Raw genomic sequence first — 26,621 nt, 5'->3', positions numbered from 1 at the left:
CTCTGGTTGACCTCTGTTATTTTCTCCTACCGACTCAGGTCCACATATGCAAATAAGGAATTGAAAGTGACATTCAGTGATTGGATAGTTACAGAAAGTTGTTACTGTTTTGTTGTAGTGGAGCTCTATATAAGCAGGCTGGCTGAACCCTTCAGTTCAGTTCTGGCCTGTGAATAAACAAGAGCTGTCTGAAGAATTGCTGTGTTGTCTGATACGTTCACCCACAAATTAACAGAACCAGTTTAAGCCAGCTGTACTCAGCTTCTCAGAAGGAATAATCCAAACATCAGGAACCTTCTGCTTGTTTCTTTCACACAGAGAAGCTTCCAGAACCCTCTTGAATTAATTAGAATAGGAAAGATCTACACACATCAGATCAATATTTTCTGCACTAAGAAATACAAACTGACAAAACGATCCCCTGTACTTTGAAAGCGCTACAAGCATGAGACTGTGGTGATTACATAATCTGAAGAGTTATTAAGGATTAATGAGGAACAAGATCTGCTAACTGCAGTTCTTACATACTGCAGATCTAAGGGTACTCATGTCTGAAAAAGAAGTTGGGTCTTTCGTATCTCATAATCGTCCAAATACACAGGAGAGAAGTCCAGCTTAAATGTAGTCGTCTCCATCTCTCTCATCTACTGGAGTCTGAGAACAATGAAACGATATTCTGTATTGCTTCCAAGCAAACCTGCTGGAAAAACAGACAAAACTTTTTGTCATGGAGGAGCTTCTGTGTGGCTATTTTATTGGAAAAAGGGTCACATGTGCCAGTTTTGCTTAACGTCTGTACGATGTGCCATTCTAATCAAAATACCCATGTTATGTTGCCCATTTAAAATGGATAAGAAAAGAACCAATGCAGAAACAGTAAATCTGAATTAGATGGGAGAGGGGGGAATATTGGATGGAATTTTTATGGGACATAAAATTGAAGGCACCGAAGCAGAACCAGAAAATAAATAGTGATTTTCCTGGTGCTATTTGGGAGGGGAAACATTTGTGCTTCTACAATCTGATGTTCATTATTCCACATCATGTTATTATGGTGATGTCATAGGATGACATTACGATTACGTCATCCGATGTTGTGGTGGTGTGAGGTGCTTATATAACTTTATTTGTTTTCACTGAAATGTTACGTAACACGCCTTCCCCCGTCTAAAGAGGAAAGCGGGTCACGGTGGGAGCACGAATTAAGTTCAGACGGGAAATAACAATCTGCAAGAAGACGCTTTCCAAGCCTCAGGCAATAAGAAAGACACACCCAGAGAAATGCCTCCCGCCAAGAACTCAGCCAATGGAAACTCTAGACACAAATGCAACCCGCAAGGAATATCTTGATGACGGCCATTCGTCGGCAAGAATAAAGCCCCTTGAGGGCTCAACCAATAGGAAAAGTAAGAAAAATCCCTCCACAAACAAACAAATCCGTACTCCAACCAATGAGAACTCAGAAGGGAAGAGGACTCTTGATTGGTTCTTGAAAAGTTGGTCCAACCTCCCTCATTCGTCAATCAGTCCTTTCCCCTCCTCCGACTAGTTTTACCTACAGCAGGGGATGTGAGGGGACGAGCCACCGTTAGCCAATAAAGAAGCTCTTTGTAGACGGGCTCGCTCCCGTGTCCAATGGGCGGGCCTCTTCCACAAGCGGCGGAACGAGCGGGAGACGGAGGGAAAAGGGAGGAGGAGGCAGAGGTAGGGAAGGCGCGGGCCAATCAGCGGGCGCCTCTCATCCCTCCCTCGGGCGGCCGGCCAACCAGAGAGACCGGCGCATGGCTGGCGGGGCGCTGAGAGGGGAGGAGGGCGGCGGCGGCCATTTTGAGCCGAGCCCGGAACGGAGCGCCGATGGCCGGGCAACCGCGACCCCGCGGCGGGGCTTGAGCGGGGGGGGGATATGGATGTGCGGAAGCTGCGCGTCAACGAGTTGAAGGAGGAGCTGGGCCGGAGGGGCCTCGACACCCGCGGGCTGAAGGCGGAGCTGGCCGAGCGGCTGCAGGCGGCGCTGGAAGCGGAGGAGGCCCGCGGAGGAGCCCCGGGAGCGGGCGCCGACCAGCAGGAGCAGCTGCCGGACGGACATTGTAAGCGGCGGGGAAGGAGCGGGAGCCTCGGCGCCGGGGAGCGCCAGGCGGGGGGATCGGCGCCTCCGCCCTCCCCGGGCAGCTCCGCTCTGGGGACCCGGTCCATCTGTTTCTCGCCTTCCCCGGGAGAGGCACGGGGGTCTCCCGGTGCAGCTCCGCGCTGGGGACGGCTGGCTTCCTGTTGCAGCTCCGCGCTGGGGATCCGCTGCACCCGTTTCTCTCCTTCCCCGGGAGAGGCATGTGGTCTTCCTGGTGCAGCTCGGTGCATCCGCTGCCTAGGAAATGCACGTGGGCCTCCCGGTGCAGCGTCGATCTGGGGTCCCGCTTCGATCTCGGAGTTCAGCCTAAGGACTGGCGACTTGGTGAAGCTCTGCTGCGGGGCTTTTCTTGTCTCGCAGCACAGACGTGCACGGTGCCACTCTGCTTTCTGGTTCCCTCTGTTCTCCTTCCCCGGCGCAGCTGCAGCAGCTCTGCCTTTCTGGCATAGTTCATCATGAGAGAGTGTCTGGCAGGCGGGAGCCTCCCTGGTGCAGCTGCTTCATGCTTGAAGGGACTTCGGGGTCTCCTGGAGCAGCTCTATGATAGAATCATAGAATTGTAGAGGTGGAAGTGACCCTGAGGATCATCTTGCCCAGGAATGTCCAACCAGTAGATCGTGATCTACCGGTAGATTCCTGGCTGATCCTGGTAGATCGCGAGATCCTTATCGCATACAAAAAGTTGCGGGGGGTGGAGCTAAAAAACTCCTCCCCCCAAAAAGCTCGAGAATTCTGGGCACTTCCCTCCTAAAAAAACCCTCAACTCTGGGCAATCCACCCACCCCACGCATACTCCTCCTCCCTCCAATGACAGTGGGTCTCTGCACAATGGGTAGATCACTGCCAGTTTTTTTATACTGGGAGTAGATCACAGTTTCTCAAGAGTTGGACATGCCTGATTCTAGTCCAACCCCCTGCAATGCAGGAATATGCAGTTTTCCCATACGCGGATCGAACCTGCAACCTTGGCGTTATCAGTACCACAATCTAACCAACTGAGCTACTCACTTGGACATAGCGAGGTGCTTTATTCTGAGCCAGGTCCACGGTCCACCTAGCTTAGTATTGTCTGTGCTGACTGGCAGCGGCTCTCCGTGGTTCCAGACCAATGTCTCTCCAACTTCCTGCATGAAGATGCTGCTGGGGATTGAACTTGGGACCATCTGTATTCAGGGCAGATGCTGTAACAGCTGAGCTGCAGCCGTGCTTAGTACTCCTGCGGGAGTGGCCTGGTGCAGCTCTGTGCTGCGAGCCTGTGTTGTTATTTCCCCATGAGAATCACAGCTGAGCCTTGTCTCTGGAGAGAGGTGGTACTACCTGTTATGAATTGTGAAAAAGCCAGGATGCTGGTTTGTTGACACCTGGCTCCTGGGACAGGTCTAGGTTTCACCTAAGTTGTCTAATGTCTGCTGTGTCTAAATCTGGGAACAAACGGGTGTCACGTGGCTGGAGGAAATTTGCAGGGATGGTGGCTGTGTACTCCCTTTGCTGTCAGTGGCAGCATGCCTCTGCCAATTGCAAGCAGGGAGAGCGTTGTTGCCTATGGGATGCCCACAAGTAGGACCTGAGTGTGTTTGGGTGGCCACTTTGATGCTGGAGTAGGTAGACCTTGGGCCCTGATGTATCAAGGGTGCTTTGTGTTATTACAGTGGTACCTTGGTTCTCAAACTTAATCCGTTCCGGATGTTTGTTCCAAAACCAAAGCGTTCAAAACCAAGGCGTGCTTTCCCATAGAAAGTAACACAAAATGGATGAATTTGTTCCAGACTTTTAAAAACAACCCCTAAAGCAGCAATATGACACGAATGTTACTATCTAACGAGACTACTGATCCATAAAATGAAAGCAATAAACAATGTAATGTACTACAGTCACACAATCAAATCAATCAGTAGCTGATCTGGGTTCCACAAAAACCAAACAAAAAGAGCCGCAAAAACAAAAATGCAAAATAAATAACAAAAACAGGCAAACCTCACCGTAACACTCAAAACGGAAGTGCGGCACTCAAAACGGAGCATGTTCAGCTTCTGAAAAAAGTTCACAAACCAGAATACTTACTTCCGGGTTTGCAGTGTTTGGGTTGCAAGTTGTTTGAGAACCAAGGTACCACTGTAAAGTTTACTACAGAAAAGCTATGTGCTCTTGATGATTTTGCTAGTACGGCAATTCCGGTTGAGTTGAGTTACCAGGTAGTATGCTGCTTTGAAAAGAGAGTACCTGGGGATTCAGCAGTGGCCTCCTCCATCCTCTCAAATACAGTGGTACCTCGGGATGCATACAGGATCCGTTCCGGAGCCCCGTTCGCATCCTGAAGCGAACGCAATCTGCACGTGCGCAGGTCACGTTTTGCCGCTTCCGCGCATGCACATGACGTCATTTTGACCATCTGCGCATTTGCATGAAGTGAAACGCTACCCGAAAATACTTAACGTGAAGCACATTTATCCCAAGGTATGACTGTAATGCTCTTGCCTAGGATAATAGGATGGCAAGCAATTTGCCTTGCTTTCATGTTTGCAAACATCCCAACCCAGGCATGATTAGTACCATGGCTTGTCATCTTGTAAAATCTCTGGTCTGACTTCCGCTTGGAGTTTTACGAGTATGTATGCATGTGACCAATGAGTACAGTGTACAGTGGTACCTCGGGTTAAGTACTTAATTCGTTCCGGAGGTCTGTTCTTAACCTGAAGCACCACTTTAGCTACTGGGGCCTCCTGCAGCCGCTGTGCCGCTGGAGCCCAATTTCCTGAAGCAAAGTTCTTAACATGAAGCACTATTTCTGGGTTAGTGGGGTGTGTAACCTGAAGCGTATGTAACCCGAGGTACCACTGTATATTGTGAAATATGAGTTCTGGGGGCTGCGACAGGCAGAGGAAGTGCTGTGATGAGGAATTATCAATCTGGTGTAAAAGTGACTGAATATGCAGCGGGGATATGCAACTTGATGCCTCTGCGTTTGTGCACTTCGGACTGAAATATGGGAGCGTCTCCTGCATGAAGCGCAGTTGTTTTGTATGGTGTAGAGTGGAGGGTGTGTACGGCACCCACTGCTTTTCTTCCTTCCTCAGAAGCCCTCTATGCACATGGCAAAATCATGCAGTGATGCTTTTCCAGGCTAGGGGCTTGAAAGCTCCTTTTCAGAGAGAAGTAAAATTTACCTCTTGTAGAAAAGCCGTATGTGTGGGAGAAGGGGAGACTCAAAACCTGCTTGTCCCTGACATTTACAATTAGCCATGCAGCAAACAAATTACGTAAAGTGGTTTTCTTTCCCTGGGAGGGACTTTCAGACATGAAACCCACTTGCTGCCTGCATCCTGAAATGTACACTCCAGATATCTTCAGCTGCTTCATTCTGCTGATAATCTATAACTGGCATTTCTCAAACTTCTGAGTTCATTGATCCCTTGATGAGCATATGTCATCGACCCCAACCCAAATTTGTAGGAATATAAATGAAAGTCAAGGAAGATGTGTAAATATGATCAACATTTATCAATCCTCAGTCAGCTTTAACAATTGTGAAATGTAATACATACATATATATCTATATCTATATATATATCAAGGAAGTAAAACAAGTGAAACTATTATGTCTTAGTAAATGCAGAGGTTCCTTGTTGACGAGGGATGTGAAATATGTACAGTGGTACCTTGGTTTACGGACTTAATCCGTTCTGGAAGTCTGTTCTTAAACCAAAGCATTCTTAAACCAAGGCACGCTTTCCCATAGCAGCGGGAGACTCAGTTTACAAATGGAACAAACTCAACAGGAAGCAAAACGTGTTCTGCTTTCAAGGCAAAGTTCACAAACCAAAACACCTACATCTGGGTTTGCAGTGTTCTTAATTCAAGTTGTTCATAAACTAAGCTGTTCTTAAACCAAGGTACCACTGTATGTACTCATGCTCTGTATTTCTGAGACTTACAGCTCCTGATTAAACCTTTTGCACGATTGTCAACTTTTCCACCCCATGGCCCTTTCAACCCCATGGTCTTTATTCGCCCCTTGCCCAGTCACACCAATCCCAGGGGGTCAATATCAACCCGTATGGAAAACCCTGCTATCCTCACCCATTTTGTATGTTTTGGTTGGCCTTGCTGAGCCTAGACCGCCACTCCAGCCTTCATCTAGCAGTCAAGAAACGCTGGCACACATGCTTCCAACCTCCCCGTTGTTTTTTCAAAGCTGGGCGTGGAATGGAACAGCGGTCCTGACCTATGTTCTTGCCTTTCCCATTTCAAGATGGCACCCATGACAACACTCATCAGGACAACATGCAAGGATACCACCAGCCATACGAGCACTTCAACGTTAAACAGGAGAACGAATCTGGGTACGAGAGGAGACCTCTAGACCAAGACCATTCTGGCTTACATTCAGGTACAGTCAGGTGTTTTAAAAAAACCAACCCCAGACCTTTATCACGTGCTGATCTTTGTAACTGTATAGGTAGCACTCCCTTGGCCTGGTGCAGAAATTTTCAATAGCAGCTGGGATGTTCCTTTTTTATATATATAAGTATTTACTTTTGGTGGTGGAGGAAGGAGCCCAGAGCAGTATTTCATATTGTCTGGTGAAATGCACAGCCTTCTGGTGGGCATGAATGCCCTTCAGACACTATAGGGATCACAGAACATCTCCATATATACAGCCACACATTGGTCTCTTGTGATAAGAGTCCCTGCCAGCGAAGCCCGAGACACCCAACTGTCAATTCCTGATTTTAAAAAATCCGTCTTCTCCCTCAGCCTGCCCCCCAGGTAAGTAAAAGGTAGCAATTTGTTTATCCGGGGTACAGTAAATGGCTGCATTTGAAGTCCACTGCTTCTGGTGGTGGTGCGCCTGCCTCTTCTGCCACATAATGCACTGTTTTCGTGAGGGGCAGATCTCCCCTCCCCTTTCAGCGACGCCCCAGACTCCATTCTGTGGATTTTTGTCCCCAGAGAATTCACAGAGCGGAACTGCCCTCTTGTTTGCATATCCACTTAACTTATTCATGTCCCGTGTTCTGCTGTAATGTCGGAGTGTAACGGAACTTCAGTGCGTAACATGGGTTGTTTTATCTAGGGCAGGCATGTCCTAAGTCCGTTTCGGGGGCCTAATCCGGCCCTCTGGTCAGTTTAATCTGGCCCCAGTGGCAGTTTTTTTGGGTAAAATCCAAAAAAACCCAACTTCAATCCTAAAAGAAGCTTAACAACTTTGGTTGGCCCTTTGGTCAGCCCTCACTTCATCAAATCTGGCCCTCTTTGAAAAAAGTTTGGGCACCACTGATCTAGGGGATTGGTGGCTTTGGTTCTGCCTCGCAAGTCCCAATGGCAGTAATAATACCGTATTTTTCGCCCTATAGGACACACTTTTTCCCCTCCCAAAATGAAGGGGAAATCTGAGTGCGTCCTATGGGGCGAATGCAGGCTTTTGCTGAAGCTTGGAGAGCGAGAGGGGTCGGTGCTGGCTCCCCACTCTGCAGATAGCAGCCTGCCGCCCGGTGGGCGGGACGCCCTGAAGCAGAGCGCCCCTCGCGCCGGGCAGACATCGGCCAGCCCCACAAGCTTGGGGGACAGCAGGGAGGCGCAGCGCCGCCATCCCGCTGTTCCTCGACCTCGTTCTGTTTCCCCGACCTGCTTTTGGGGGGGAAATAAAGGGGGGGGGAATTTCCTTTATTTCCCCCCAAAAAAACCAGGTGCGTCCTATGGGACGCAGCGTCTTACGGGACGAAAAATACGGTACTTCCTTCCATGCCCATAACTTGTGACCTCAGAATAAAGGCTTCCTTTCCCAATTGAATGGGTTATGTTTTGTTTGAGTGTAGAAATGAAGACAGAAGTGAAGCAAGAGGAGCCAGCCTCTGGCTATAACATGCCAGCTTCTGGGTACAGCGCACCTTCCTCGGGACCTGCGTCCAACTACAACACTTCAGTTTCTGGCTACAGTGCACCCCCTTCCAATTATGGCTCTTCCGACTCATCCCAGCCCTGGCAGCAGCAGCAGGAGCAAGGCCGCAAGAGGCCAGCTGAGGAGTCCCGGGGGCGCGGATATTACGAACACCGAGATGATAAGAGGTGCGTTCAGGCAAGTCTTTGCGGGCGGCAGCAGCAACAGGGTGGAAATTAACCCATGGGTGCCATTGAGATTGAAGCAGATACGTAGTGCATCTCAGTCGGGGAAGTGCATTCTTTAAACTTTGTGGATTTGAGTAACTCTCAAAGGATGCTGTATATCTGGCAGAATTTACAACGTTTTGAAAAATAGGATTTTAAGAGTGGCTGCTTCTTGACTGACACCTCAGTCTTAAATGCTGAAGTGGGAATAATGCTTAATTAAAATTAATCTATGAAGTTGTTAAGTTGTGGGCGAACATAGCAGACGACACAGCGATTCTTCAAACAGCTCTTCTTTATTCAGATGTCAGAACAGAACTAAGCTGAGGGGCTCAGTCAGCCTGCTTATAATAGAGCTCCAGAACATTCTAACTGTTGCCATTTTCTAAAACTAGCCAATCACTGAACGTCACTTTTCGATCCTTCATTTGCATAACTATCTACAGTATCCCCCTGCTGGCCCGGGGTGAGAACTTCAGTACATAACAAAAATGTCTGAGTGGGATGTAAATCCTGATTATATGTAAACACATTGATCGTGGGTCAGTGGTAATTGTTAAAGCAATCTGATAAAGGAGTGTAGTTTTCTCTGCCATCTGCGGAGTTGGATTTGGGGAATCCAGATTGGGAGGGTTTGTAATAGGTAGGTTAGTTTTGGCAGGGTGGTTATTTAGATCATGGCCATTTTGTTTGAGAGAGTGGAATTCGTGTTGTTCCATCTCTTTAGGTCTTTGTTTATTTGGCACCACAGGGGCTTGTAGTTGTGGAGGTATAATTTATTGAGGTTTGTTAAAGCAATCTGATGATCCAGAATTTGTTTTTAGCAGTGCCTTTGGTGACCCAGGGTGGGAACCAGCTGCTATGCATTTGTCAACGCGTGCTCCTTGCGAGCTTCCCTTGCAGGTTGTGTCTTGAGCCCATGAAATGGGTTTATGGGGCCTGCATTTGCTGCCACTCTTTTCCAGGGGCCGATCTCCTCAGCCGCCTGCTGAAGATGACGAAGAGGACTTTGATGAGTCACTGGTGGCCATTGATACATGTGAGTTTCCTGGGTGGTAGCAGCGTGCCATCGCTCAAAGCCTCCCTCTTGTCTGAACTTCTCAACGTCCACTGGAAAAAAGGGGTGTTGGAGGGTGGTAGCAGCCACTGGTGTGTGCTTCTGACTTCTCCTTTGGCTTTGCCTTCCAGATAATTGCGACCTGCATTTCAAAGTTGCCCGTGACCGATACAGCGGCTACCCTCTGACCATAGAAGGGTTCGCTTTCCTGTGGTCAGGTGCCCGAGCCACCTATGGGGCAAGGCGAGGGAGGGTCTGTTACGAAATGAAGGTAAGGGAGCCTACTTTTTGGTTCTAGAGTTGCTCGGGGGGGGGGGGTTGCTGCATGGATGAAGACAGGCAGGCTTGTGAGTATTGATATCCACTGGTGTTGTGCTTTAAATAATACTGTGGCAACTCATAGGGGCTCAATTTCCTTGATTCTGCTGCACGTCTATTCCCCACCCCCTTGCCACCCAAAATTTTGCAAAAACGTTCATTTTATTTTTACATACAGTGGTACCTCGGGTTAAGTACTTAGTTCGTTCCAGAGGTCCGTTCTTAACCTGAAACTGTTCTTAACCTGAAGCACCACTTTAGCTAATGGGGCCTCCTGCTGCCACCGCGCCACCAGAGCACGATTTCTGTTCTCATCCTGAAGCAAAGTTCTTAACCCAAGGTACTATTTCTGGGTTAGCGGAGTCTGTAACCTGAAGCGTATGTAACCCGAGGTACAACTGTACAGTGAAACCTTGTTTTTTGAGCGTCTTGGAAGCCAAACGTTTTGGAAGTCGAATGCTGAAAACCTGGAAGTAATTGCTTCCATTTTCGAACGTGCCTCGGAAGTTGAAAAGCTTCCACTGCGTGTTTTTCAATTTTTTCAATTTTCTCAACTGCCCATTGTGCCTTGGTTTTCGAATGTTTCGGAAGTTGAACGGTCTTCTGGAACCAATTACGTTCAAAAACCGAGGTTCCACTGTATTTGCAATTCTGACAGCTAAAAGTTTCCTCAGTGTCATTAACAGTTCCAGCTAGAATTCGCTCTGGGTTCGTACCTTGTGCTCACTCGCAAACCTCTCATTAAAATAGCCTTGCTTTGAAGCAGCGGCAAACCCTTTGCAGTAAGTCTGTGTCCCCAGATTGCTGCCTTCGCCCATTCTTCAAGGTGCTCTCTGTAAACACACATTAAAGTGTGTGGAGCAAACTCTCTGTCTCTAGAAATCCATCCTTGTTCTCAAGTGGAAAGCTGTGACTTCAAGATGTCTCATGACGTGGATCCCTGTCCTTTTGTCCTCAGATTAACGAAGAGATATCTGTCAAGCATCTTCCTCCCACTGAGCCCGATCCTCACGTGGTGCGAGTCGGGTGGTCGCTGGATTCTTGCAGCACCCAGTTAGGTAAGAGAGACCTTGCAGCTGCTGAACATGGAGCCAGAACTCAGGACATGGCACCCAACTCTTAAAGATCATTCCCCAACTATAGTCAGTTGGCTACATTAATTATTATCCACGGGCACTGTGGCGTTTGCCCGTTCTTTTTGAAATGTCTGTACAGGGGGGAAAAGAAAGGGTTAATAGGCAGACCAATAGAAAAGCCCAGAGGTGAAGCCTACCTGTTTTTAAAAGGCTTAGCCAGAGGTTTAGACAGTTGGGAAATAGCAGTTGGAAGACAGATGGAAATAGAGAGACAGTTAGTGCAGTTGGTTCTTGTGTGAGGGGAGAGAGACAGGATAAAATGAGACTAAGAGGGTAAAGGGTAACAGCGTTTCGAATGCATTTCAAGTTTATTTGTGTTTGCAATAAACTACAATCCTCGCTGTTTGTTAACTTAAGAAGCCGGCTGATACTTCTGATACTTAGTGTTTTACCGGGGAAAACCTGGTTGGTGGCAGCGGATTAGTGGTGTACGGGTCAATAGTCCGTGAAACAATTGGGGGCTTCGTATGAACTCCACAGGTACCTTTTTAAATCAGGGAGCAAAAAACTCACCAAAAAAACCCTGTTTTATTTAAATCCTTCAATGAAAAGTTGCTACAGTAGCCACAGGCAAGTGCCATCTTAGAGGAGTACTTCTCAAGCCCCTCTTGATGTAGTCAAAGAAATGATATGCGAAGCTCAAAAAACATCATGCCGTTTCTGAAACAGGAGTCCTGGGGTGAACAGGATCATGTCTGGTCGGCAGGCTGCCATGATAAAGATGTCTCTTTGCAGACAACACTGCATTTATGCTTCTGCTGACTTATTTTGTCTCGCTAGGTGAAGAGCTTCACTCCTATGGCTATGGCGGCACAGGGAAGAAATCCACCAACAGCAAGTTTGAAAATTACGGGGAAACTTTTGCGGAGAACGACATCATCACCTGCCTCGTGGTGAGTGTGGCTTGTGGTCCCGTGGAAGTTATGTTTCTGCCTCTTGCGCGGATGCATACTGTCCCACACGCAATCAAATTGTTTAAATGCGCATGTGATCAGAGTGCATGTCATGGGGGGCAATGCTGAAGCCGTCCTTATTTGCATGGGTTGACAATTCTAACACTGGGGAAAGGGAGAACACCAAATATTTAGGTCAAGGGTGGCTAACTTATGGTCCTCCCAAGTGCTGCTGAGGTACAGGTTTTTAGTGTGGTCTAAAAATACGCTTGAAGTGATCCTTGCATAGTTTTGCCCCAGCAACAAGTTTTCCCCCAATAACAAGGTTTCTTTAGCAACAGACTTTTTTTTAGACATGTTCTGAAGGAGAGATTGGGGTTGGGTTGTTACTCTGCTGAAGAGCAGAGAGGAGGAATATTTCACTAAACACAGTTTTACTTTTCCGAGCACAATTCAAAGTGTTGGTGCTGACCTTTAAAGCCCTAAACAACCTCGCTTGAAGGAGCGTCTCCACCCCCATCATTCTGCCTGACACTGAGGTCCAGCGCCGAGGGCCTTCTGGCGGTTCCCTCGCTACGAGAAGCCAAGTTACAGGGAACTAGGCAGAGGGCCTTCTTGGTAGTGGCGCCCGCCCTGTGGAACACCCACTAGATGTCAAAGAGAAAAACAATTACCAGACTTTTAGAAGACATCTGAAGGCATCCCTGTTTAGGGAAGCTTTTAATGTTTGACGGAGTATTGTATTTTAATATTTTGTTGGAAGCCGCCCAGAGTGGCTGGGGTATAAATAATAAATTGTTGTTGTTGTTGTTATCCTTAGACCAGTAGTTGTATAAGTTGTAATGTTAATTATTTAAGTCAAACTAGAATCAAACTAGAATCAGTGAGGTGTTTCTTCCCAAATGGGAATTCACCAACAGCTGAGCTGAACTGAGAAAGAAGATTCTGAAAGAGTCTTTGGGTGATTCTGCTGACTTAAAAAGGAACCCCAGATGACTGGCATAGTGCACTGGCATCATCCCCCAGTCAGCATGGCCACTGGCAAGGGATGTTGGGAGTTGTAGTTCAGCAGCACCCAGAGGGCCACAAGCTAGCCACCTGTGCTGCAATGGGCAACAGCTACAGTTTATTGCTTTGGAGGTCGTGCACTGGCTTCTAATTCCTTCCTTGGTCTTAGGACTTTGAGTGTGGCGACGATGTCGAAATGTCTTACATGAAGAACGGGAAATGGCTAGGGGTGGCCTACCGGCTGCGGAAGGAGGCATTGGGCGGCCAGGCACTCTTTCCTCACGTCCTGGTGAAGAACTGCGCCATCGAGTTCAACTTCGGCCAGAGGGAGGATGCCTTCTTCCAAGTCCCACCTGGGTTCACCTTCATCCAGCACCTTCCCTTGTCAGAGCGGGTTCGGGGGACAATTGGACCAAAGAGCAAAACGGAATGTGAGGTAGGTGGCGCCTGAAAGCCAGGCTCCCACGCGCAGAAATTGTGGCCTGTTCTTTTGAACTCATTTCCCTGCTCACGCAAGTTGACGGATCACATGAACGGAGCCTTTCCTTGCAAACAGTGTTGAATGAGCCAGATGTTCAGCCTAGCACAGGGGTAGTCAACCTTTTTATACCTACCACCCACTAATGCATCTTTCTTGATGGTAAAATTTCCTTACCGCCCACCAGTGCTTGATGGAAGGAGGATTCAGCTTGTGCCGTAGAACCCCCTAACGCCCACCTAGAATCCTGAAATGCCCACTAGTGGGTGGTAGGGACCAGGTTGACAACCCCTGGCCTAGCGTAAAGGAAGTTTGGGGGAGATTGGTCTCTTCCGTCTCAGCTTTCTCAGCTTTTATTATTGTTATTTTTAGGGGCATTCAGAGATGAGCAGAATCCTAGCTACTTTAGGTTTTATTACTTATAACTTATAACTTATAATCTGACTGGGTTGCCCAAGCCACTCTGGGCAGCTTCCAGCATAATAAAAACACTGCCAAGCATCGAAAACTTCCCAATACAGGGCTGCCTTCGGATGTCTTTGGAAAGTTGCGTAGTTGTTTATCTGCTTGACATCTTAAAAACCTTATAGCGTTGAAAACAGCCATCACCCTTGAGTGGGTGTTACTAATTGTAAAGAGAGACAGGAGTGACCTCTAAAAAGGCACTGGGAATACAGTTTTATTTTCTTTCTATGCAGCTGTCATCCTGATAGTGTTTTTCTTATTTGGGCGCTTTTTTACAGCTGTTTGGTGCCTATCTTCCTGGGATACTGGATCCTGCTGTAACCCCAGTTTTCTTCTTTTGGAATGAACTCCAGCTGGGTTAGGGAAGGTTGGGGGCCCTGTGAACATTGTGCTGCGTGAAGCCATGACCACAAAACTACTGAGTTTTGACATCAGCTCCACAACACAATCCTTTATTTGTAAAGTGGGAGTGTTGGCTCACTCTTAGGATCTGACTTGGGCACTTTTATATGTGATGTGCTAAGCTGACTGGTGCATTTGTTTCAGATTTTAATGATGGTCGGGTTACCTGCAGCTGGGAAGACCACGTGGGCCATTAAGCATGCTGCAGCCAATCCGTGCAAGAAATACAATATTCTGGGAACAAACGCCATCATGGACAAAATGAGGGTAAGGTGGCAGCATTTGGAGTGATTTGCCTTACACTCCTTTCTTAGTTTCCTGGCTCCTGGTGCAAGAATCAATATCCATGTTCCCATTGTAAGTTTGCATTGCTTGGAATAGAAAGTATTGATCTGATGTGTAGAGATCTTTCCTATTATTATTAATTCAAGAGGGTTCTGGGAGCTTTTCTGTGTGAAAGAAACAAGCAAGAAGGTTCGTGATGTTTGAGTTATACCTTCAGAGAAGCTAGTACAGGTTTAAACTGGTTCCCATGTCTTTCTGTGAAGGTCATGCTGACTATAAAAGTAGGGCCAGAAGGAGCCTGGGCTTCGCTTCTCTTTTACTTCTGGTGTGGTGTTCTGTATGCTTAGTGTTAAGCTTTAGACTTATTATAAGTTATTTTAAGTTTAATTTAAATCTGCGGCAACTGGATTTCTTATGGACAGAGCCAATCCTGAATGTTCCGGATATGTAACCATTGTGCTCATTTGCCTTCAATAACAGTAAAGCTCTGCTGGATGAAATATTAATTGCCCCTGGTCTATTGGGGGGGGATATCCTGCAACGTGTTTAAGTTTTTACTCCGCTAACTATATGTTGGAGTTCTGCTCTAGATCATCATTGAATAGAATTTCATGACACCCATTGTATCATTCATTCCTTTTCCTGCAGTGACAGTATTGCTGTCAGACCTTGGGCGCGCTAGGCGGATCAGATCTTTCTGATTTATAGTAGCTAATATATATGTACAGTATATATCTTTAGAAAAAGAAAAAAGCAGTGGAACGCTAGCAGTATGCGATCACAAAAATGCCCCACCTACATTCCATTGTTAGTGGCAGGACACTTTCATTATTTCAGATATGTTATATGCGTGCCAAGTATTGCTACATCTACAGCTACTCCGTCCATTTCCAAGATTTTGAACAGAAGCCTCCCAGGCCCATTGAATGGCTCTTTTCTCCTTTCGGGACTCTGTAAGCTTTCGTGGACAAAACATTTGAGTGTGATGCATACATCATGCCGGTCCTGCAGTGGCTAGGGCTTATGGGAGTTGTAGTCCAAAACAGCCAGAGAGCTGATCCAAATCATTTGAGGCTGCCCCGGAGATATTAACCAGCCTGCTTTCCCTCAGGTAATGGGACTCCGACGCCAACGCAACTACGCTGGCCGCTGGGACGTGCTCATCCAACAAGCGACACAGTGCCTGAATCGCCTGATCCAAATCGCGGCACGGAAGAAGCGAAATTACATCCTGGATCAGGTACGGAGCGATTCCTCCGTTGAGCAGTTTCTCTGTCTACGTTTTTTGAAGACGCCCCACTACTCCAAGCAGGGCAGCAAACAGGTCATCTTCCATTCACTCCTGGAGCTGTTTAACAAGCATTGTGCACGTGTGTGTATATTGCACCAGGAATTTTACAGGCATGTACCCCTGCATCTCTTCCCCTCCAAACCTGTCGCATGAAAATGAACCTATATAGTAAGCAGTAGCTGTTAACCACATTAAGCAAGACGGCAGACTGTGCTTTAAAATGGATGCAGGTAAAACAGGAGTTCAGCTGTGGGGTTTGGGGCTTCTGAATATAAGCTAAGGTAAGTGCAAGAGAACCAGGTAGGTGACTTTCGGGAAGACCCCAAAGAGCCTGGTTCTGAGAAGCAAATGGCTACTTTGCTTTTGCACAACATGCAAACAGTTGGGTCAAATCAGGCTTAAAAGGAAGAAGACAAACTTTGGGTTAGAGTGCTTCTGCCTCCCCACCCTAGACTTTCTTTCGAATTCTGAGCAGCAACGTGTTCTAAGTAGCACAGCAAGGAAATCTTAAAAAAACACACAAAAACCACCTTTCACTAGTGGTACAGTACTAGAGTTTACACTTTATCAGTCTGCGGCAGCTTCTTGCACTTTGTCATGGTGCTTGGGTTTAAAATAGGGATGAGGATGATTTTGATAATATATTATTTATATGATGCCCATCTCTCCGGGTTCCCCCAACCACTCTGGACAGCTTCCAGCAAATTAAAACACAATACGATATCAAACATTAAAAGCTTTCCTGAACAGATAGCAGTTCAAAGATGCCCAAAGCCACGTATACATAATGCTCCATATAGCTACCATGTAGCTGAAATATATATAGAAAGGGAATTAAAATTGGCCTGTGCTGAGGCTGATGGTAGCTATAATCAAAGGATCTATAGGGCACCAGGTTGGGGAAGGCTGGTTTAATCCTTTCATATGAAAATCACTAAGGCAGAAGAAGGCAGTGGGGAGCTCAGCCTCAGTCTTAAAAAATCTTATTGTCTCGGACCCTGCTGCAGTCAAGTGGCCTTTTCTCCTTTTGTGATAAAGGGATTTGATAAAGGGCTTTGATTTCATTTCACAAGTGGCTTCAAAAAGAGATGGGAGATATTCATGGAGGCTAGGTCTGTTGACAGCTATTAGCTGCGATAGCTAAACTAAACCTCTGTGTTGGCATTCAGCCCCTCCCTAAGTGTCGGATTCTGGTACAAACAGGAGAGGGCTGCCGCCTTCACCCACTGCTAGTGAACTTTTTGGAAACATCTGGCGGGGGGGGGGGGAGGGGTTTGCCATGATTGGAAACAGTGCTGGATAGTGGGGTAGGGGAGCTGAAAATAATGTCAACGTATATCACGTCTGGCAACCAATGCATCCCTTTGGTTTCAGATAATACATAGGTAGTAAAGGTAAAGGGACCCCTGACCACTAGGTCCAGTCGTGGCCAACTCTGGGGTTGCGGCACTCATCTCGCTTTATTGGCCGAGGGAGCCGGCATACAGCTTCCAGGTCATGTGGCCAGCATGACTAAGCCGCTTCTGGCGAACCAAAGCAGCGCACGGAAACGCCGTTTACCTTCCTGCCAGAGCAGTACCTATTTGTCTACTTGCACTTTGATGTGCTTTCGAACTGCTAGGTTGGCAGGAGCAGGGACCGAACAACGGGAGCTCACCCCGTTGCAGGGATTCAAACTGCTGACCTTCTGATAAGCAAGCCCTAGGCTCTGTGGTTTAACCCACAGCGCCACCTGCGTCCTGATAATACATAGGTAAGCGAGTCTAAAAAGCCTGGGACTCTGGCAGCTATGGTGGCTCATTTACCAGAAATAATGTATTTTGCATTATCTCTGGAAGTGTATGCTGGATTCTCGACTAGACCAAACTTCCTGATGTATGTTGTGCTTTAGGGGGTCTTAGTTTGGTCGGAATTGAGCACACACTTCCAGAGTTAACACTAAATACATTGCTTGAATTTGTGTCCTGGGCTTTTTAGATTCATCTACCCAGGTAATACCTGAAACCAAAGGGGCACATTGGTTGCCAGATGTGAAATTTTGTTCAGCTCTCTCACCCCTCTAGGAATAGATGGGCCTTTTGATTTGATTCAGCAGGACAGTTAATGTGTGCCCCCCACCCAAAAGGACCTAGAGGTCAGAATTGAAATGTGTGGGGGTTTTTTAACCAGCCTGCTAGGCTTTATTAACTCTAGCGCTTGGGTGACTGTACCTCAGAGGCTTAAATAACACATCTAAATGGATGGGTCCGAACACTCCTTTTTTGCCACTTGTGTTTAAGATGTCTAAATCTGTGTTTTTAGCTTGTAAATTGCCCCCTTTCCCCCCTGAACAAAGCAGACTCTGTTCTGTTAGACTGGCACCCCAGGAGATCTCATTTGAATTGCAAACGGTTGCAAATTACTGGTGTGCGTTGCTGTTTTTATCCTTTAAAACTGGGGAGGAAAGCCTTAAAGGTAGGTTAGTAGTCAGGGGATGGCTCCCAGTCGGGTGTCGCACACAGCCAGTGATCCACACACATCCTTCTGTATCCATAGGTGGGCGGGGGGGGGGGTCGTTTGAAAACGCTGACGGACATCGCAACAGACTGACAAGTAACGACCCGGTTTTATTTTTGCCTCTTCTTTTTTGCCGTTGCTAGACAAACGTTTATGGATCTGCCCAGAGACGAAAAATGCGCCCTTTTGAAGGTTTCCAGCGCAAGGCTATTGTAATTTGTCCCACGGACGAGGATTTAAAAGATCGAACAGTGAAACGCACGGATGAGGAGGGGAAGGATGTGCCGGACCACGCAGTGTTAGAAATGAAAGGTAGGATCCTAGAGGGGGGAGCACCCATCGCTTTCCTCCGCAGGACCCAGGCGATAAGGGGACCGTGTGCATCGTTTGAGGATTTCTTTAAAGTGATCCCTTAGATCTTTCCAGCTTTCCCTTTTGGCTCCCTTCCACCTGCTCTATCTACCCCCTAGTTATCGCTTCATTTTCTCTGCCCACCCAGCGATGCCGCAGGTGCCCACGCACACGGCTGCTGTGGGAGAGGATAGATGCAGAAGGCATATCACGCCAAACGAGACAGCCTGCGCCACAACTGCTGCCTTTGAAACGCTGGAACTTGAGGGTCAGGGGTTTTGCACATTTTCTTGGAGGCAGGTCCCCGTATGTTCAGTGGGACTCGGCTCCCCAAGGAAGTGTGATTAGAAATGTAAGCTTTGGCACTTTTCCGGTGGAAATCCTTTTCCTGCTACACCGTAGCTGGGTAGCCTTTGCCAGAGTGCAGCAGGCCTTGACATAGAGGCAGCCAAAATCTCAACGGAGCAATATTCAGTGAGAATATCATGGGACAGATGAGTAAAGCCCCTGCTCAATGGTTGCCCTGGAACGGGAAAACCGGTCCTCGCAGCAATCCTGTGTTGCAAGATAGGCAGAAATGGGCTGTTGAGCCAAGTGGGAGGTTTGATCCTGGCTCTCCAATCTCTAGGGCTTGGACTTCGTCTGAGACACGTAGCACTGGCAGCTGGTCTCTCCAACTCCCAGCAGGTTGGATTAATGTGAGGGGGTGTTTGTAAAGTAGTGTGTGGGATGGAGGGGGGCATAACTTCTCATACTCTCATGCAATCAGATATGAGGTCCTGCACCAATGCGATCCTCTGCACGAGACCAGTAGGGCACCCCCTGACTGTAGCATGGCAGGAAGGGAGGAGCTAATCTCTCTCATGCCATTCAGTTGGGATTCTTGCATTGCCGGGGTTTGGACTAGATATCCCTCGAGTTCCCTCCCAGCTCTATGCATCAATGCTTTTGGCTTATTGCTTCTGCTTCCTCAGCGTTTCCCACTTGTTCCTTTTTTCCCTCCCGTTCTTCTCTCCTGGAGCCCCGGGACGCAGCTCCCGCTCCCTCCCTTTTGCCCCCCTCTCCTCTTCCACTCGGCTTTTCTCCACCGGGGACTGACGCGCGCGTGTGTGTCTGTCTTCTCCCTCTGCGCCAGCCAACTTCACGCTGCCGGAAGCCGGCGACTTCCTGGACGCGGTGGTCTACATCGAGCTGCAGCGGGACGAAGCGGAGAAGCTGGTGAGGCAGTACAACGAGGAAGGCAAGAAGGCTGGCCCGCCACCTGAAAAACGCTTTGACAACCGCGGGGGAGGCTTCCGTGGCCGTGGAGGAGGCGGCGGAGGAGGAGGAGGTGGTGGCGGCGGCGGAGGTGGCTTTCAGCGCTTCGAGAACCGAGGTCCGCCTATGGGCAACCGGGGTGGCTTCCAGAATCGAGGAGGAGGAGGCGGTGGCGGCGGAGGAGGAGGGTTCAGAGGTAGTGGCGGCGGCGGCGGAGGAGGAGGAGGTAAGCTGACACCAGTGGACCCATTGCATGTGGGAATGTTTGTAATGTGTGCTAGATACCCTGCAAGGGATTCTGTGAGTCGGGAACGCTGTTTTGGGTCTCGCCTTCATCATAAACCTGGTCACTGTGCAGACATACAGTGTGTGGGGGGGAGTATTTGATCCCCTTTGCCTGTTTGCCCTGTGACGAAGAAATGACCAGTCCATAATTTTAATGGTAGGTTCATTGTAGCTGTGAGAGACAGAAAAACAACAGGAAAAACACCCAGAAGACAAAAGCCAGAGAAAGTTAGCAGGGGATCAAATACTTTCCCCCCTCACTGTACCTCTGAGCCATGAATGAATGATTGATTGATTGAATGAATGAATAAATAAAATAAAATAAAATAATTTGTACACCACCCTATACCCATAGATCTCAGGGCAGTACACAACATAAAATCACAATATAAAAAAGACAAAAGACATAAACGTCGTTGCAGGACACTAGCTCTGGCGCCTGCATGAGAATATTCCCGATCCAGTCGGTCACCACAAGGAAGGGCTGTAAAATACTGGCTTTCGCTTGACCTTCTACCTGTGGCTTCTTCATCCAGGCTTCAACAGGGGCGGTGGTGGCGGCGGCGGCGGCGGCGGCTACAACCAGAACCGCTGGGGAGGCGGAAACCGAGACAGCAACAACAACAGCCGGGGCAACTACAACCGGAGCAACCAGCAGCAGAGCAGCTTCAGCCCGGCGCGAAACCAGAATACGTACAAGAGCAGCAGCAACATGCCCCCTGCCCCTGCGCCTGCCCCGGCCCCAGCTGCACCTCCCAGTACTTACAACCCAGGACCACAGGTGAGGCGAGGGGGGGGGTGCCTTCTGTTTTGGGAAATACAGAAACCTTCCTTGGGGAGGCCAAAGGAGGAGGGGAAAGTTCTTCAGTCCAAACTGTCCTATAAGATACTTCTTTAAAATAAAAAAATTCCTTCCAGTAGCACCTTAAAGACCAACTAAGTTAGTTCTAGGTATGAGCTTTCGTGTGCACGCACACTTCTTCAGATACACTGAAACAGAAGTTGCCAGATCCTTCTATATAGAGAGAAGGTGGGGAGGGGTATTACTCAGAAGGGTGGTGGGAATGGGAGATTGGCAGATAGCTGAGATGAGCCTGTTGACGACTCTTAACGACTGCAATAGGTCTTACAGGAAAAGGCAAGGGGTGAGAAGGTGAAAAATGGCTAAGTCATGTATGCACACGAAAGCTCATACCTAGAACTAACTTAGTTGGTCTTTAAGGTGCTACTGGAAGGAATTTTTTTATTTTGACTATGGCAGACCAACACGGCTACCTATCTGTAACTGATACTTCTTTATTCATTTTATGTACAATCTTTACAACAGAAGACTTCACATCCAAGACAAAACAGTATATAACAAAACCTTGAGTTTCATATTTTCGTTTGTACTGATTCTTCTCAGATTCCCTTTTTTTTACTATTCCTTAATATTTGCCTCCTCCTTTTGGTTCCTTATCCTTAATCTTTTAGGTCCCATATATATCTTTAACAATTTTCAATTAATGCCCTCACCTCCCTCCCGCTAAACCCGTTGTTTCCCTTCACCCATGTGCGATCTTCTTTACATGCTGTTGTTGTTTTTTGTTGCGTTAACAGCTGTTTATAATTGTTGTTCCATATTTGTTTCAATATCATCCTATAACCTTGCACCCTTTAAACTATTGCATATTAATTTTAGGCTCCGAAGCCAACTCTTTTCATGTAATCCTTGACGCATTCCCACGCTTTGTAAATTTTTTGATTAGAACAGCCTCTAATTGATGCTGTTAACTGTCTGCTCCTCTTTTTTCTTCTGCTTGTGCCGTCGCAACCAAGTCATTTTCTCCTGCCCATGTCTCTGGGGCAGGGGCAGCCAATGTGCTCCCCTCCACAGGGCGTGGGCTACAACTCCCATTGCCTGCAACTGTTGATCGTGCTGGCTGGGGCTCCCCCCCCCCATTCTAGTGCAAGGGATGGCCAAGCTTCTAGGCTCTTTAGTCCACGAAAGCTTCTGCTGTCACTGTGTTAGCAGCTCCTCCTCTGATGGGGATTCAAGGAATGAGCAGCACAGCAGGCACCAGGCATCTCCTTTGGTCTGCGGCAGAGTGGGGCGCACACGAAAAGGCATAGGAACAGTGGCTGAGACCAGGGCAGATGGGACCCATCTACCAGTCCAGTTTAACTGCACAGTCCTGTGCATGTTTACTTGGAAGTAAGTGCCGTTGGGGTTCAATGGGGCTTGATCCCATGTAAGTACACCTACGACCAGGGGTCAGCAACCTTTTTCAGCAGGGGGCCGGTCCACTGTCCTTCAGACCTTGTGGAGGGGCCAGAATATATTTTGAAGAGAGAAAAAAATTAACGAATTCCTATGCCCCACAAATAACCCAGAGATGCATTTTAAATAAAAGCACACATTCTGCTCATGTAAAAACACCAGGCAGGCCCCACAAATAAGCCAGAGATTTATTTTAAATAAAAGCACACATTCTACTCATGTAAAAACATACTGATTCCTGGACCGTCCGTGGGCCGGATTTAGAAAGCGATTGGGCCGGATCCAGCCCCCGGGCCTTAGTTTGCCTACCCATGGCTTAAATAGGCTTGTGTTCCCTCCCTGAGAACCATAGTTCTGGGCGTGCGAACTCTGGGTCCTTTGGTAGGGAGTTTACTGGCTGCAGTTCCGAAGAACTGCATTTTGGTGGAAGGCACAGTAGCGAAACTGGGAAAGCAACAGAGAGTTTTAGAATCACTTTCCGCGTTGAGGAGGGAGTTCCTCCTCAGGTGGGTTTGGACATTGTCAAGGAAGAAGTATGTAGGTGTGTCATGGTGACCTGTGGAGGAAAGGGGCAGACAGGGCGTGCCAGTGTCAAGAGTATTGTGTGGGACTTTTTAAAGCGAGGGGCCTGCCACGGTGGTGGATTTTGCAGGTGCAAAAAAGAATGTTGGAGCCCTTGAAACGAAAACAACCTTTGCCCCATAATGAAAGCTCCGGGACAGGAGGGTGTCATTTATCCCAGGGTATTCTGCATTCACTGGGTCTTCGCTTGCTTCTCTCTGTGGTTTTTTTTGGTGTGTTTGCATGGGTAGAGCACAGTGCGTAAAACGATTCCTTTGTCCCCTCTGCAGCAGAGCTACAGCCAGCCCTACAACCCCCCATCCAGCTACAGCCAAGGGGGATATGCCCCAAGCTACAACTATGGGAGCTACAGTGGTTACAGCCAAAGCTACAGCCAGCCCCCGCCTGCACCAGCTCCGGCCCCAGCCCCGGCCCCAGCCCCCACCCCACCAGCCTACAATCAACCCAACTACAACCAGTACCAACAGGTGAGTGAGAAGGAAAATCTGGGAGCAAGTTCCGTTCAGCTCAGCGGGGCAGACCTCTGTGATGCTATCTATAGGATTGCACTGTTACCTGTCTCGGCCTCGCAGCCTCGCTTCCATAAGCTCCTCTGGGAGCCTTTTTGGCTTAAAGAGCAGGGCGAAAACGCTGTTAGATCATAATAAGAATGAGGCAGGTTAGGCGCCGGAGTTTCAGATTTTATAGCTCCTACCCCGATTGTGGAGAAGGGATGAATTTGTTGCCTCCATGTTTCTGGGGAACTGCTCAGGGCATTGTGGCATCAGGTGTATTGGACTGGCAAGACCTGGGGCTCCAAGCTCTTGCTCGGCTAGGAAGTATTTCATTTATTGAAGCTTCGCAGAATCGCCAGGTTGGAATGTTGCTCCATACCCCTAGCTGGGAGGTGGGAAAGCAGAGAGGGACCCAGAGGGCGAAAATGAAAAACATGGGCGCAAGGGGCGTTTAGTGCAGTGGTGGAAGTCCTCCACACTTAAACCAAGAGAAATTCTGTGGCCTGTATATTTTAGATGAAGCTGCTCAATTCTGCTTTTGTATAGTTCTGTATAAGTTTGTATAAGTTCCCTGGTGGATTAGCGGGATACAAGTGGTGCTGTGTCTAAACCACTGAGTTTGAATCCCCCCAACAGAGTGAGCGCCCGTTGCTCTGTCCCAGCTCCTGCCAACCTAGCAGTTTGAAAGCACACCAGTACAAGTAGATAAATAGGTACTGCTGCGGTGGGAAGGTAAACAGCATTTCCATGTGCTCTGGCTTCCATCACTGTGTTCTGTTGCGCCAGAAGCAGTTGTCCTGCTGGCCACATGACCTGGAAAGCTGTCGACAAACGCCGGCTCCCTCGGCCTGAAAGCGAGATGAGCACCACAACCCCATAGTCGCCTTTGTCTGGACTTAACAATCCAGTGGTCCTTTACCTTTTTTTTTTTTACCTAGTGGGCTGCAGTATCTGGTATACCCCCCTCCCTCCTCAGAACCAGGTTAAATTGTGCTTCATCTGCCTTACTTTGGACAGGTTGCACAGCTCAGAACCTTGGCTCCCCAAAATGCGGAAGTCTTCCCTCTCGTTCCTCACCCCATAGCGATGGAATACACATAGAAGCAAGCATACCCTTTTGGTTCTGCTTTAAGCAGAGATGGATTCGTTTAGCAGCCCTCCTTAAAAAGAGAGCTTGCAAGGGAAAGACCAACCTTGTGTAATTTGAGATGCATCGACAGGGATTCTCCAACCACCCATTTATTTTAAATCGGGGCCTGGAGGCCTTTTTTCCCACATATCCCAGTGGTGGGCAGAGACAGAAACACAAGTGGGCACAGAGGGCTGCTAGCCTTGTACAGAAGGCTGTATTCCAGCCATTCAGAAGCCAGAGGTTTCTGCACACCCACCAGTGCATTTTTATGGTTCCAGGACCTATTCCAGCCTGGCACAGCACTCCGGCAGGATTCACACCAGGGGGTGAGGGGCAGTCTGGGGACAGAGGGCTGGCTATAGAGGCTTGGAAGGCTGCATTCACTCCGGGGTTCTCTGCCTCTGTTTTAAGTCATGCATAAGAAATACCGGTTGGCGCATTGGATTGGAATCTTTCATTTCTCCGGTGTCTGGATATCTGTATTGACAAGCCTTCTCCCTTCTCCCTGCAGTACGCCCAGCAGTGGAACCAGTACTATCAGAACCAGAACCAGTGGCCCCCGTACTACGGCAGCTACGACTACGGGAGCTACACGGGCACCTCGCAGGGAGGCTCCAGCACTCAGTGATGGCAGCGCGCCATCCTCGGAAGGGGGGGGGGCGCGAGCAGCTTGGCTGTGCCGCTTTTGGCAAGTTTTTAAACTTGGCAGTGGGCATTTCTGTCTCGGGAAACCCAGGAGGGAAGGAGCCTCTTCCCGTGTTTCCTCTCTGTAGTTTAGCCTTCCTCAACTTGTTGTGGGAGGAAGGGGGGGCTCCAGGGGTTTGAGACTACAACTCCCATCAGCCCCAGCCCATCAGCTGGGGCTGATGGGACTTGTAGTCCAAAACCCCTGGAGGGTTTCCCCCAGTTGGGAAAGACTGCTGTCGTTTCGGAAGGTGGCCGCGTTTTTACCTGTACAGCTAGAGGCATGCTTCCTTTCCTTTGTACCATCCCTCACGAGGAAGTTGCATTTATCCCTTTCCTTGTTGAAGACAATTCTTTTTTCTCCTTTTTAAAAAAAAACAATTCTGGACAAAGAAAAAGCTAGAATGTTCAGCCTTACATCCTTGTATTTTTGTAGGCTCAGATCCACCTTAGCACTAGCCTTTCTACAGTAGTTGGGTGGGTGGGTGGAGTTGTGCAAGGGGCCCCTCTTAGGATTTTACCACCACCCTCTCTCTCTCTTCACCCCCACCTCGCACAAGTCTGCTAGTGATCATCAATTCCAAGCATTTTGGAAACTCTTCCTGCAGTTCAGTGTCACCCGTCTTTGAGGTGTTTTTATCTTGTCTTTTTCTGCAAATAACTATTAAAACTGGAGGGAGAAGAGATGGCTGTCTTATGGTAATTATGAATTTTTTTTTTTTAGACTTTTATGTAACTTTTTACCGTGGGTCAGCAGCTGTTAATATTTTCATCAAGGTAACAATTCCTTTTTGCTCAATACAGGAGAGAAGAAAACAAAAAGAGGGGGAAATCATCTTCAATGTGTAACTTTTTATACAATGTCTCAGTTTCTGTAACTTTGCACATGCTTTGTGTTGAGTTGAATTGTAACAGCTTTTTGTATTTGGAAGAAAAAAAGAGTGAATATTGAACTTTAAATCTTTGTTTGGTGTCTTGTGTTACCTACACACACACACCCCTTCTCACTGCAACATTCAAAAGCTATAACCTGCACACGGAATTCCACTCTTTAAATTTAAAAACTTTTAAACTGAAGTCACCCATTGATGCAGCGCTTTCTTGTTTGGGGTCCCTCATTGATGTCATTCTCCATCTCAATATCACCTTGGATATTTTGGTCAGAGGACAATATTAGGGCCCCAGTCCTAAATTGCTCTTAGTGACCCCCCCCCAATAGTATAGTTCTCCGGCTTTAATATTGTCCCTGTCAGGAGCAGGTCAGCAATAAATCACACAGATCAAGTGACGTTAACTCTTTATTAGAAGATATGGTGTAATGTGAAAGCAGGGTGAATCTTGGATTTGGCTGGCTTCCCTAGGGCCCAGGGGAGCGAGCTCAGATCTCGGAGGATCCAAACTATACAGTCACCAAACAATTAGTGAAATATACCCCACGACATTGCTTTTCTATGGAAATCCACAACTGGAATGCTGACTTGGAACATGAATTTGGAACATTATGGAACAGTAACTTG

The 26,621-nt window shown here is 47.9% G+C and overlaps 1 protein-coding gene across 2 annotated transcripts; it reads left to right on the top strand.

The window, feature by feature from the left end:
* The first annotated feature begins 1,827 nt into the window (after positions 1–1,827).
* Positions 1,828–26,064, top strand: HNRNPUL1 (heterogeneous nuclear ribonucleoprotein U like 1). 2 transcript variants are annotated; one of them, XM_082231019.1, is made up of 15 exons: positions 1,828–2,087; positions 6,375–6,512; positions 7,942–8,191; positions 9,196–9,269; positions 9,419–9,558; positions 10,564–10,663; positions 11,522–11,634; positions 12,812–13,078; positions 14,132–14,254; positions 15,384–15,512; positions 18,203–18,371; positions 19,546–19,893; positions 20,489–20,733; positions 23,067–23,261; positions 24,932–26,064. In XM_082231019.1, exons 1-15 carry the CDS (start codon positions 1,904–1,906, stop codon positions 25,046–25,048), a joined length of 2,592 nt encoding a protein of 863 aa, XP_082087145.1. In that variant the 5' UTR covers positions 1,828–1,903; the 3' UTR covers positions 25,049–26,064. The 2 variants fall into 2 exon arrangements, with proteins under 2 accessions (XP_082087145.1, XP_082087144.1); XM_082231018.1 differs by having other exon boundaries at positions 1,829–2,087; positions 23,064–23,261.
* The last annotated feature ends 557 nt before the right edge of the window (positions 26,065–26,621 follow it).

This window comes from Podarcis vaucheri (assembly GCF_965113315.1).
Source record: "Podarcis vaucheri genome assembly, chromosome: 7".
Taxonomy (NCBI): Eukaryota; Metazoa; Chordata; class Lepidosauria; order Squamata; family Lacertidae; genus Podarcis; species Podarcis vaucheri.
Note: the sequence above shows the minus strand (reverse complement) of the source record. Positions and strands in the feature narration are given on the sequence as shown.